Source organism: Mus caroli, chromosome 1, assembly GCF_900094665.2.
Source record: "Mus caroli chromosome 1, CAROLI_EIJ_v1.1, whole genome shotgun sequence".
NCBI classification, from domain to species: domain Eukaryota; kingdom Metazoa; phylum Chordata; class Mammalia; order Rodentia; family Muridae; genus Mus; species Mus caroli.
In genome coordinates, this window is record NC_034570.1 from 29310679 (window position 1) to 29323903 (window position 13225).

At 47.6% G+C, this 13225-nt stretch overlaps 1 protein-coding gene across 1 annotated transcript in view; it reads right to left on the bottom strand.

Moving 5' to 3' along the window:
- Positions 1-5556: 5556 nt before the first annotated feature.
- The window catches only part of LOC110294063 (serine protease 40), an 8165-nt gene continuing 496 nt past the window's right edge, over positions 5557-13225 (bottom strand). Inside the window, exons 2-5 of the mRNA XM_021162076.1 lie at positions 12480-12642; positions 10823-11097; positions 8986-9155; positions 5557-6035 (exon numbers count right to left, since the gene is read on the bottom strand). Coding sequence (XP_021017735.1) covers positions 5721-6035; positions 8986-9155; positions 10823-11097; positions 12480-12642 — 923 coding nt within the window. The 3' untranslated portion in view covers positions 5557-5720. The remainder of the gene's footprint in view (positions 6036-8985; positions 9156-10822; positions 11098-12479; positions 12643-13225) is intronic.

A 13225-nucleotide genomic window follows, 5' to 3' on the forward strand; every position in this document is an offset into this window, starting at 1 on the left:
ACACACACACACACACACACACACACACACACAGAGAGAGAGAGAGAGAGAGAGAGAGAGAGAGAGAGAGAGAGAGAGAGAGAGAAAGAGAGAGAGAGATCTAGGAAGAGCTGGGGAAAGGGAGGGAATATGATAAAAATACATTGTGTGAATGTCACAGAGTAAAAAAAACAAAATCTTTGAATTTAAAAAAGCAAAGTGCTCTATTTTCTGATGAAGAAAAAAATTTTTAATTATTTATTTTATTTATATGAGTATACCATAGCTGTCTTCAGACATACCAGAAGAAGGCATTAGATCTCATTACAGATGGTTGTAAGCCACCATGTGGTTGCTGGGAATTGAATTCAGGACCTCTGGAAGAGCAGTCAGTGGTCTTAACCTCTGAGCCATCTCTCCAGCCCCCATGGAGAAAATTTTAAGAGAGCAAAACTTTGGAGTGGTTATTACTGATCACTTAGATTCAGACCTATAATGAACAGAGAGAAATATAAAAACTGTACAGTTTGGAAACAAAAAGAGCTCTAGGTAGCCTCATGTTACAGTCAAGGCATGTGCTGAAGAGATGCTGGAACTGTTAACATCATAACGGAAACGCGTACTCTACTTGAGAACAATAAGAAAGTACCTGGAGGGCAAGACAGTACCCAGGTGACCTCTGTGAAAGAGAAGCTACAGGTTCTGTTCCTAGAAAGCAACTGTATACTGAAGTTGCTGCTAATGTGACTCTATCCTAGGCTGGCAGCCTGACTGGATCATGCCATCCATAGGATACTGGCTTTGGGATTTTAAAAGATGCAAGAGTGAGGAAGACATGAATTCTTCCTCCTTGTTTTCAGAGAACCACTGAGACCAGGCAATGTGTGACCATGTTGGAGCTGATGCAAGAAGAATGACGCTCTGGAAGCAAGGAGGGCCCGAGAGGCTTTTGGTGAATGAATCTCTGAAGGTGAAGTCTCAGTTGAGGTGAAGAACCCCAAGATATTTGAGATATCAGATCTCTGAGATATCTGCCAAGGAGAACTTCCTAGAGAGGGTAGAACCAGCCCAAGTAAGATGCATGTTGTAGAGTTAAAAGCTGGATGAGCCAAGCCATCTAAAGCCCTTTGGAATTAGAGATACTGGCCCTGGAGGTATAGGGTTTTGGTCCTGTATTTTCTTTCTATATGTTCCTCACTTTTGGGATGGTAGGGTGTATTCTGTGCCACTGTGTCTTGACAGTACACAGTTTGCTTTTGAATTTTATCAGTGGTTATAGTTAAGAGATTACCTTTAAACAGCGTTGAGACTGAAATAGATTATAGGGACTTTTGGAGTTGGGCTACATGTATTTTGCATATCACATGACCTTGCACCTATAGGGGCCTGGGAGTAGAATGTGGTGCAACTTTAGTAGATACATATCATTGTATCTCCGATAAACATTAGAATGAAATAGTTGTTTTCTAGAAGTCCTTTGACCTTGAAGATGTCATTATAGAGAACAGTGATTGTTTTCTGGTATCTGTAGGGTTGTTTTTCTGAAGGAGCTTTACAGCCTTTGCATGACTTTGGTCACAGGCGTTCCTGGCACACCTGGAATGTCTTGCATTTTTGAGTGCCGCAGACAGTGCACAGTAAGGACTAAGTTGCAGGGGCGTGATGTCTTCCTTCAAGAGACATAGATTTGATCAGGGGCTTTGGTTTGAGAAACTTGTTTTACCTAAAAAACAACTTTTGTGTAACAATCACTAAATATACTTTTGGGTGGCATTCAGTCCAAAGAGGCTGAATCTCCCTGCTGCAAGCAAAGCCTGAATTCATCCTTGAGTGACCCTCTTTCTTCAATCATCCAGTGTAACCCAGAACACTGAGAGAAATGTCTCTTAAAGTGGCTTACATATTTGAACACTTAGTCCCCAGGTGGCAGCACCATTTATGGGGGCTATGGGGGGGGGGAGGTACAGCCTTTGGAGGAAGTTTTCACTGACGCTTTAAAGCCTTGCCATACTTCCTGTTTGCTTTCTTTGTGTTTGAACAAAGTGAAGAAATAATCTCTTACCTTCCTGTGCGGACTATCTGCTGGCTACTACTCTTCCCTGGCATTACGAACTCACTCTCCTACGGGAACCATGAGCCAAAATAAAATTTCTCTTCCAGAAGTTGCTTTTGGTCATGGTGTTGTAACTTATATACAGAAAAGTAACTTCTATAGAAGTTGGTACCAGGAGTGGGGTTTTAATTTGATATGCCCAACTGTATTGATTTGGGGAAGCATTTGGTCTGGAAAAGCTATTGAGTTCTTAGAGCTTAATGAGCTGATCTTTATTGGTTTTAGTAACATGTAAGCCACAGAATTGAAAGGGACATGGAACATTGGTACTATGAGAGGTAAGAGGCCTTTGGTGAAGATACTTCTAAATTGCATGAAAATGCTATGATCAAAGGGGTGATTGAGAGATGCTGAAGCATGAAATCATGCATCATGGCTGGCCTTGTTTCAGAGAGTCCAGGAGGCTGTTGGTGAAGTTGCAGCCTCAGTTGCCGTGGAACACCAATATGTTGGACACGGTAGGCTTATGGGGGTGACCACCAAAGATGACAGCATGTGTGAAGTGGAGGCTTGAGCCTAAAAAACAGTGTGTGTTACAGGTGACAGTCAGAGAAATGAAGCTGTTCAGGCATATTTGAGCCTAGAAGATCATGAGTGGGTCCCATATGTTAGACACTGAGATATTTGCATTGTTGGATTTTGGTTGTCAGGAGCTGATTACAGTTCCTGTCACCTCTGTATCTGTCCCTCCTCCTTCAACCCATGGCCTTTGTGTCTGCTTCCTCTATGACAAGACAGAAGGCTACCGTAAAGAATGGCCAGACATATATGTAGGCTGCCTATAATGGTCTTGGCAATATCAGATTGTCTTAGGGTTTTACTGCTATGAACAGACACCATGACCAATGAAAGTCTAATAAGGACAACATTTAATTGGGGCTGGCTTACAGTTTTAGAGGTTCAAGCCATTATCATCAAGGTGAGAGCATGTAGCATCTAGGCAGGCATGGTGCAGGCGGGGAACTGAGAGTTCTACAGCTTCATCTGAAGACTGATAGCAGAATACTGGCTTTCAGGCAGCTAGGATGAGAGTCATAAAGCCCATACCATACAGTGACACACCTACTCCAACAAGGCCACACTTTCAAATAGTGCCACTCCCTGGGCCAAGCATATGCAAACCATCCCACAGGTATTATGCATGTATCCTCACTCTGAGTCTTTTCTCTCTTGAAAAAAATGGGGCCTTTCATCTCTATATCACAAACTCATGGGATCCCAGGTGGGAAATGAGTGTTACTGGTAAGCTCTACTAGTTCTCAACACCCACTGAACATGGTATAAACCCAGAGAAAACATATCACAATTACTCAACCCCTGGAGATAGGAAGAGATAGAGGTGAGTCAACATTCCTTCAAGGTTGTAGCTTGTCTGCCATCCCCTCTCCTGCATAGTCAAACCTATTATTTTATCCCCTGCTTTAGACTTTGACCTCAGCATAATGGCTGCTTAATGCCCAGCTTGAGTAACTTAGTGCCAGCAGCAGCCCTGTCATCACTAGCAGTCAATGTGACATGTGTCCACTGTCACCACAGTCATGTATTTTCCCTATGTGCATGCTCCATACCCCTTATAAAGCCTGGCGTCATCACGACCTGCTTTCTTTTCTCTTCCTCCTCCTCTTCCTCTGCCCTCCTCCTTCTCCTCCCCTCCTCCCCCCTCTTCCCCCTCCTCCCCTCTCCTCTTCCTCCTCTTCTTCCTCTTCCTTGTCCTCTTCCTCCTCCTCCTTCTCCTCCTCCTCCTCTGCTCAAAGGGGCCCTTTGCATATTACTGCACCAATAAACCTCTTTTCTGAGGTCTGTTGCATGGTGTCATTATATGGCATTCCTTGGCACTATGTTCATGGCAAAACACAGTGCCAAGCACTGAAACTTTTGAAACCAGGAGCCAAGATAACCTTGCCTCTTTTTGCATGGATTTCCTTGGTTATTTTGTCACAGCTGTGTAATAGAGACGGAACTTAGTAATAGAGTTAGAACTCATTCTAGGCACAGGAAGAAAAGGAAGGAGGGAGGGGAATCTGCAGACAGGGAAAAAGGGACAGGTTGCACACTGGGAATCTTTACATCAGCAGTAAAGGGATTTGAACTGCACATAAGAGTGGGTGGGCCAGGGATGTTCGAACAAGGTTGGAAAGGATTGCCCAAAGCACCTGGATTTATTTCATGGCACTATGGGTCTTCCAAGAGCCCAGTGTCTTCCTTATCTACAGTTCACATTGAAGAGTGGAGACTGTGGTGTGGAGCCCTTAGGGAGCTCCCATACAGGTTGAATAGGGTGTGGTGACACAGTTATGTTGAATTAATTGTTAAAGAAGTAAATCCTGGTGTGGGTTACTACCTACCTCAATGGTTTATGTTCCTGAATGAAAGATACACACACACACACACACACACACACACACACACACACACACACACACAGCCTTTATATTTTACTATGCCTTAAGCAGCACAATAGCTAGGCAACTTCCTAGCCTCCCAGCTGTTAGAATCTACTTCCCACTGATAATTCTTATTACTTACTAACTTCTATGTTCCATCTTGGCCGCTCTGGACCCATTTGTGCAGCCCTGTGGACCAGGCTTTCTTGGCCCAGAGCCCACAGTGGTCTCCTTGCTTCCCTGCCTCTGTGTCTCTTCTCTGGCACACTCTCCTAAAGTATGGTCTACCTCCTTCTTCTCCTCCAGGTTCAAACCTGGGAATACTAAAATCTCACCTCTGTCTGTTCTCCCCATCTATTAACTGCTGGTATCTTTATTTACCAACCAGAACCAACTGGGGGGCAGGTTCCCAGAAGCTACGTGCAGACTCTCCTGAAAGCAGTTTTAGGGGGGGGAACATAATTAGCATTTGTTAATACAAGCAGCTACTCAGTTAGATTTGCAGGGAGCTCAGTGCTAAGTCAGCCACTCCCAGGTCTGCCAAGCCTCAGCTAATGCCAGCTGAAGCAAGCCCACAAGCAATGTGGGCTTATCAAGCAAGTGGTGGGCTTAGAGTATGGAAGTGTAATGTTAGGATGACTGCTGACCCTTGCAGAAGAGCTTTGAGGACTGCTACTGGGATATCAGACTTCAGCGGCCCTCACAGTTCACTGTCAAACTCTCTAGAAGTTTTACTATGACCTTGGGCTTGCAAGATGCCCTTATGCCAAACCTGGGGCTTGTTCCAGGAGCACAGGCTGCTGCAGCTGCATGGTGAGGGCTTGGCTGATACAGTGGCTCATTCTCCTGAAAGAACAAGCAGCCTTAAGGGCTAGGGGTGGGCTTAAGGGGCAGAGACTGTGAAATTCACCTGCCTATGGGCAGTGACTTGGCTTCTATGTTTGTAGACCAGCTTCCTGGATATCTCATCCACATTCCCTGCCTAGGGAGGATGTGGCCTCCTGGGACTGAGCAGCTGGAAACCGCTTCTGCAGAGTGTTGCTCTGGAGTGGTGTTGATGGGCCAGAAAAAAGTCAGAAATTTCTTTAGTTTTTAGTTTTATTCTTTAGTTTTCATTCTTTGTTTTGCCTGGCCCAGGGCAAGTGTGGCATACTGATGGAGGAATGAATGACAGTGCTCAGTGAGGTGGCTTGCAGGACATTCTGGCTGTCTAAGACCCCGTAGCTCCATCACAGATCCCTGAACTAAATCAACTGTTGCAGGAGGGCCTGGGAGAGCAGCAGGGCTGTGCAGACCGTCAGCCTGATGACAGCACCTTGGTTTTTATTGTTGCCCTCGGAATTTTCATTCTCAGGGGATCCTGGATGGTGAGTGGACTCCCCTGGCTTTGAGTTGGATGATGACTTCTTGTTATCTTTTATCCACTTGTCAAAGTAGGAGACCCTGGCGAAGACACTGGGGCTGACGATCGGTTCTTCACATGTAGAGCTCCAGCTGGTCAGCCCTACCACGTACCAGGAGCCTTCCAGTAAGCAGACAAGGGGGCCCCCAGAATCTCCCTGAGAAGAAAGAGGACACGAAGAGTGATCCAGGGAGTGACAGACACTGACTGGAATGGAGAGAGTGCAATGGATGCCAGGTGTCTCTGCTGTCTGTGTACCTCATCAAGACCATTTAAGCAATTTTTTAAAAAATCCAAGCACAGGCAGTCCCTTGGGTCGGTATCTTCAGCGAAGGCCCTGGAGTCCTATTCCACAAAACTGCCAAGGAAGGGGACCCTGGACACCATTTGGTGGGGAGTCTTAGAGCTGGATATGTGCTTTCTGCCCTTCTGTCTATGTGGGAGATATCTCTGAAGTCCCAAAGGGTTGGTAATTGACTAATTGACCTGGAGGCACAGCCTGTAATCTTTGGCTGAATCCCTTGTCCCTAGCACAGCATCCCACATGTACCTTTGTGTTTTGCTTAATAACGTTACTGGGGAATCTTCAGCCCTTTGACTGAGCATCTTTTAGAAGATGACAAACTGTAGAATGTGCTGAGCAGGAAAAAAAAAAAAAAAGGCCATTGCATGGGTGGAGCCAGGGTGGAGTCATGGGGAGCTGTGAGGTGTCAGGAGAGACACCAAACTCAGCAAAAACTTGAGATGGGAAGGTCCCTGGGATCATGGGTAGAAACATTCCTATCTCATAGGCCAAAAAATAGGATCAGGAAGAAACAAACAAAACAAAACCCAAACCCAAAACCAACCCCCCCCCAAAAAAAAACCCCACCCCAAACCACAGTTCCCACCAACCTTGTGCCGAAACATGCCAAAACAGTCTTTGTTTACAGAGTGCTCAGGAGACACGGTGGGTTGTGGGCACACACTGGAAGACCCTACATAGGGTTAGTGGGCTGCAGAGATGACAGAAGAACCCTCAAGGGGATGCACAAACCAGGCCCTGAGAGGGCTTCTCTGAGCCAAGACTAGATAGAATTGTTGAGGTTTGACTGTGGCAAGTTATGAGCAGAGACACAGGTGTTCAGCAGGGAAGCAAGGGCCCTGGTGAAGGTTCTGGAGCCTCCGAGACAGGGCTACAGGCTTGGCCTAGGCAGGGTACAGTAAAAGGACTGATTAGGCAGTCGGTGGGTGGAGCCACTCAGCACACAGGATTGGCCCTTTCTCTATATTGTAATTGTATGGAGATGAGTTCAATTTCCAGAAATCACAATGTAGAGAGAAACAACTACCACTAGGTGCCCTCTGACCCTCACATGTGCGCAGCAAAGCAAGCTGGGTGTTATATACATGCAATCATGTTTCTCCAGAGGCAGAGGCACAAAGATTAGAAGACCAACCTGAGCTAACACAGTAAGATCACTTCTAGACAGACAGATGATAGATAGACAGACAGATACATGATTAGATGACATATGGGCAGATAATGGATGGTAGATAGATAAACAGATAGATAGATGATAGATAATGGATAGATAAATAGACAGATAGATGATAGGTAGATAGATAGATAGATAGATAGATAGATAGATAGATAGATAAATAGATGACAGATATAGATGATTAGATGACCGATAGACAGAGAGATGATCAGTGGTCTGGGAAGGAGACATTGAGAATTATCTGGCATTTTGAGGAACAGCAAAGGTACACATAAGATGTGAGTCATAGGTTTCTGAGCTCAGAGGACAGTCAAGGGAACAGAACAAAAGAGACAGAGAAAGCAGAGACCACATGAGACACTTTGGGTTGCCCACTTCCTCTCCGGCATCGGTTCCCCAACCATTAATTGTAAACTATACAGACTGCACCCCTACCAACTAGTGATGCCTTCATGCCCCAAACCTAGGAGCTCCTATGAGTCATTATGAAAGACACCTGATCCCACTGGTGGCAAAACAGCCTTGTGAATTAATCGGAAAAATAAACAAAGACACTTCCATCTTCATTAGTTATCTGAAACATGCAAATGAAAAATCACACAAATCCGGGCGGTGGTGGCACATGCATTTAGTCTCAGCACTCCAGCAGAGGCAGGCAGAGCTCTCTGAAACTGAGCCCACCCTGGACTACACACTCCAGAAACATGAAAACACAAAACCAAAAAGAACAAGAAAAAGAAAGACCATAACCAATGGCTAAATGAAATGGGTATATGATCTGAAGAAATGCTGCAGTATGGGGCAACCTAACCTTTTGCTGCTGGTGGGAGTGCAGATCTATAGACCCACGTTGGAGAAATGCCTGGAGTATGTGTAAGACATGAACATATGCATATCTCATGGCATAGTGATTCTACTGCTAGCATGATAGCCCCTCTAGCATGTTCTGGACAATGCCATTGCAAAGACCTTTCATAGAAACTGCCAAATGCCAGGAGGATAAGAATGAATAAGGAAGAATGTAGTGTATCCTGATGGTGGCATGGCTGGATTGCATCCTGTTGGCTAAAAGGCAATCAGGGCAAAAGCCTGCACCCTGTATGATGCATGTTTAGGTAAAGTCTCAGCATGGACTCATAATTCTTCTAAAGCTAAGACAGGACCATTCTAGGAATGAGAGAAAGGGAAGGGGTATGAGGTTTTGGGTGCTGTTTACATCAGTGTATCAACTTTCTATTTTTAATTAAATGTTATTCATCCATTTTACATGTGTGTGTGCACATGCACTTGTGTGTGTATGTGTGCATGTGCGTGTGCAATGGATGTAGAACCAGAGGGCTACTTGCAAGGATTGATTCTCTCTACCATGTAGCTCAAGTGGTAGATCAAATTCAGGCCATTAGGCTTGGGGGGAAGTGCCTTTACCCACTCAGACATCTCATGAACCCACTGTCTTTAATTTCTAAAAATCCCTCAGGCAGTATAAGGGATGGCCATTTCCAATGACACAAAGAAATGGAGGAGACAAGGTCTGGAGAAGACACAGAAGGAGAGCGGCTAAGACAGCACAAGGGTACAAAGGTGGCAAGCTTGTTTAAGCCGCCTGAGCGAGCAGGTTGCACTTACTGCGCAGATGGATTTTGACATGTCATAGTCAGCAGCACACACCATATCATCGTATATGTAGTAGCTTCTACCAGATCCCGGAACTGGTGGTGGGAAAAATCCTTTACACTGGTCATTACTCATAATGATGAGCTCGGCTTCATACAGTTCATTAGGCAAAGGAATTCGTACTGTGAGAGGGGAATCAGATCTGAGACACAGCTAAGGGAAGACCCTGCCCCAAGTTCCCCTTCCAGGATGATCCATGCTGGGGGACAGCCACTCTAGGCCACAGCAGGCACTCGGTGACCAAGAAATATGGCAGCAAGGGCAAACATGAGGCTCTGTGGAAGGCAGGACCAGGCAGAAGTCATGGCGACTGTACAGGTCCCCATGTGGGGGCCGAGGAACACTGGGTGCAACCACAGTGGGGTCCCAGGCAGAGCCTCCTCACCATGCAAGGGGACTGAGACTATACCCTGAGAACACACAAGCCAAGGAAGGGGCTCAGCTTTCAAACAGTTCTGTCTGGCCTGCGGGGCCCCAGCTGGAGGCAGGGACACTGGACCCTGGGTGTAGCAGTGGCCTAGGACACAGGCCAGAAGGAGAATGACAAGAGGACTGGCCAAGCTGAAGGAGCATCCAGGGCCTGGAGGCATGGATTATGTTTCCAGGTGCCCTCCCAGATCTGGCCTGGGTTGTTCCATGGGAGCAGAGAAACAGCAGTGTGGCTCACTGCGCTCAGGGTCCATGGCTCACATCCCTCAAGGGTGCCCAGGGGTTGCCTGTAGGTAGCAAACCCAAGCCTGTCCCCAGGCCCAGAAACTGTGGTCAGGATAGGTCATGACAGAGGACGACTGAAGGTCCAGACTCTCAGGTTCTGAGAGCTGCCCCCGCCCAGGCCGTCCCCTCTGTGCTTCCATTCTCACCCCCTGGCCTGACCTGGAGACCCCATCTGCCCTGACACAGCCCCTTAGAGAGTGATAGTGCATCCCTTCTAAGGCCTCTGACCACTGTCCTGGAGACTAGCCTGTGAGGCAGACACTTAGAGGCTAGGGCAAGGGAGGGGGGCCCTAACCCCCACCTCAGAGAAGGTCCTGCTTCCAAGCCTCCCTGTTGCTGGCCAGACTGTGACCCTAAATCTCATGTCAAATTCACCTTCTCTTCTACTTAACTTACCGCTATCTTGTCTTAGATTGAAAGCATTTAGCCTTGTGTGGAAACCCCAGCCCAGGAATTCTGTGCTCTCAGTCTAAACCTATAGACTTGTCCCTTGCTGTCAGCAGGCTCTTCCTGTGGCCCACAACACCAGAGTCCACAGGCACCGAGTTCCCTCTGCATGGTGTGCGCAGAGAACCTGTGCATTGTCATCCTGGACACTTGACATCGTGTCTGCATGACAGGATATCTGACATGAGGCATCGTGAGAGAGATAGTCGCAATCCTGTGTTGCTCAGAGAATAAGGCCAGGAGAATGTCACTCCCCAACACTAAGACTTCCGGTGCCCAGGTGACCAGATCTCGGAACCAAGTGTGCGGGACAGCTGGTAAGAGCTGGTAGAACAGGCTTCTGGGCCTTAAGGGATGGGCAGTAAGCTTCGGAGGAGAATGCTCCCCAGTTGAACACCGCAACCTGTCCCATGTCAGGGAGAGAAGGTTGCTCTCATCTCCTTAAGGATGCCAGGTGTCTTTCCTGGCCAGTGGAGAGCCTTGCAGCGGTCAGAGCTCTGGAGTCAGAGAGCCTACACTTCTAATCTGAAAGGGGGAGTTGCTTTTGAACCAGAAACTGGGGTTCACAACCACTGGAAAGGCCTCCAGGCTCTTGCCCCTCCCCCTCCTATCTTTCACCTGTGCTCACCGTCCTCCCTGAGATGGCCCCAGCCACTTGTCCAGCAGGCCTTCTCTTTGGGGATTTTTATGTTTTCCTCAGGGACACAGGCTGGGAGGATGTGGGAGCTGTACTCCACAGAGGAACGCAGCTGCAGCAGGACAATGTCACTTCCTTGGGGGTGGAATCTGTTGTAGTCTTTGTGAACGATGACCTTCTGCACTGACATCGTCCTGCTGTACCTGGAGGGACTGTTCAGGTCGGTGTAGCCTAGCATGACCTGGTAGTCACTTGGTTCTTGAGATCTAGTGCAGGAGGAGGAAGAGGAGGGCCTGTAAGTGTTGGCTCAGGGCTGCCTCCCTGACTGTCTCTTGCCCTGCAGGCCACCAGATCCTCTCTTTTCTCATTTCAGGTGTCCCCTTCTTTTCCTAACACATGGGTGGTTTCCTCTTGAGGGGCAGGATGATCCCACACTGTTGAGGATACCAAAGCCATTGTGTATCCTAGAATCCAGAGGGCTGCCAAGCTAATGACCAGCAGAGTTCTATCAAATTGCACCCTTTCCTCTGGGAGGAGAAAAATCTCACTCAACCCTGCCCAGATCTATCTTACACGTGTATGGCCTTCTTAAAGACCCTGCCTCCTGGCGAACATGGCTTATACCCCAATTCTCAGACACGGATGCATTCAAGATCATATTCCCATCTAACCATAACCATGGGCACTTGAGGTGTATTTGTGGAGGAAATGGAACGATAAATGAGAACTTACCATTTCTGGAACACAGACTGTATTCTAGGCTACATGGCCACTATAAGGAGGCTCTCGTCCATGCCCACTCCCCATGGCTGAATCTGCTTTCTTTAGGGATCCTCCATTTGTATGTCTCATGGCATCTTGATATACCTTCCTGATCTATGGGACATGGCCTTTCCTGATGGGTGGTTCTCACACATCCTCCATGTGACTGTCCATGACGGGCCTGACACACATGGATGCCAGCATATGTCTATAAACCCATATGCGTATGTATGGAACCCATATGCAATAATGTGTCCTCCTGCTAGTACATAGATAGTTCCAGCTCTGGGAATAGTAACACCCTTCACTACAGGAAAGACAGGAACACACACACACTACCAGGATGTCTTTGGAGAGGACTATGCTCCACTGTAACACACACACACACACACACACACACACACACACATGGTACCAGGGTCCCTCTGGAGAGGACTATGCTCCAGTGTAAGGGTGACCTGAACTCAAATGAGCTTCTAATAAACATGCCCTGGATGAAGCTTACAGAGAGCCCTCAGCCAGAGGATGCAGGATGCAGTATTCCAGTTAGTTGTTTAAAAGTAATGTGTATATCATCACGATAGCTACACTTATTAGCTGAATCTCAGAGAAGGGAAGAAGACTTCCCCAGGGTGAGAAACCCTCTAATAGGAGACCCAGACTGGCAGAAGATAGTGTCGGGTGATGAGCAAGGATGATAATCCAGGTGAAGGACACCATTCAAGGTCAGGGCAGCAGCACAGAGGACTCCTGCAGGCAGCAAGCTATCCCAGAACACAGCCTAGAAGGACATGGCTGCTGTATATCCTTCAAGCCTCTCCTCTTGTCCTAGTGACTCTCTCCTGCACCCCTTTCCAGCAGAAGGGCCCAGGGAGGGAACACGCACCTTTGGAAGCAGTGGGCAGCGGTGGCTACCCAGTTTTTGTCGATGAGAACTGCTCCACAGATGTGCCTGCCATATAAGCGCAGACTGGCCTGCCACGGCCACCGCTCAGCCCCTGCAATCTGACCGCCATAGATCTTCCCTTGGAATTTGGTCTTGCCACATACTGTAGAGACAATCCCAGCCGCCAGGCACCTGCATTCAGGATGCATGTGCTTGGTGCCCCAAATGCCAGCATCAGTAGGACCCAGGGGACACAGTGGCCTCTCCTCTCTGTTCTCAGGTGGCCGTACCCAAGGTCAGAAGTGGAGTGGCAAGGCTCATGTGACAAAGAGCACCCTGAATGACAGGGGGAGGGTTGGATCAGACCAAGGCTTCCTCTCAGCAAGGCTCTCAAAACAGAGGTGGAAGCAGAAATGAGGACGGTGTTGCTAGGCTCTCCTCAGACCTCAGCATAGGGAACTCAGCTCTGAAGAGGAAGAAGCTGAAGTTGACAGAGACCATTATTTTTCTGGGCTATGGTCATTTTGAGTGACCCCCAACCCAGTGAAGACGGTGGTGCAGCGCTAAGAGAACCTTGACCCTGAGCTGAGAAGATGAGGTCAATGGGCAAGAGCCAGTTGAGGAAAGGGCCATTTGTATAGGTCCCCAGTCTCAAGGCCCTCCTTTTCTTTTTTCTTTTTCGAGACAGGGTTTCTCTGTATAGCCCTGGCTGTCCTGGAGCTCACTTTGTAGACCAGGCTGGCCTC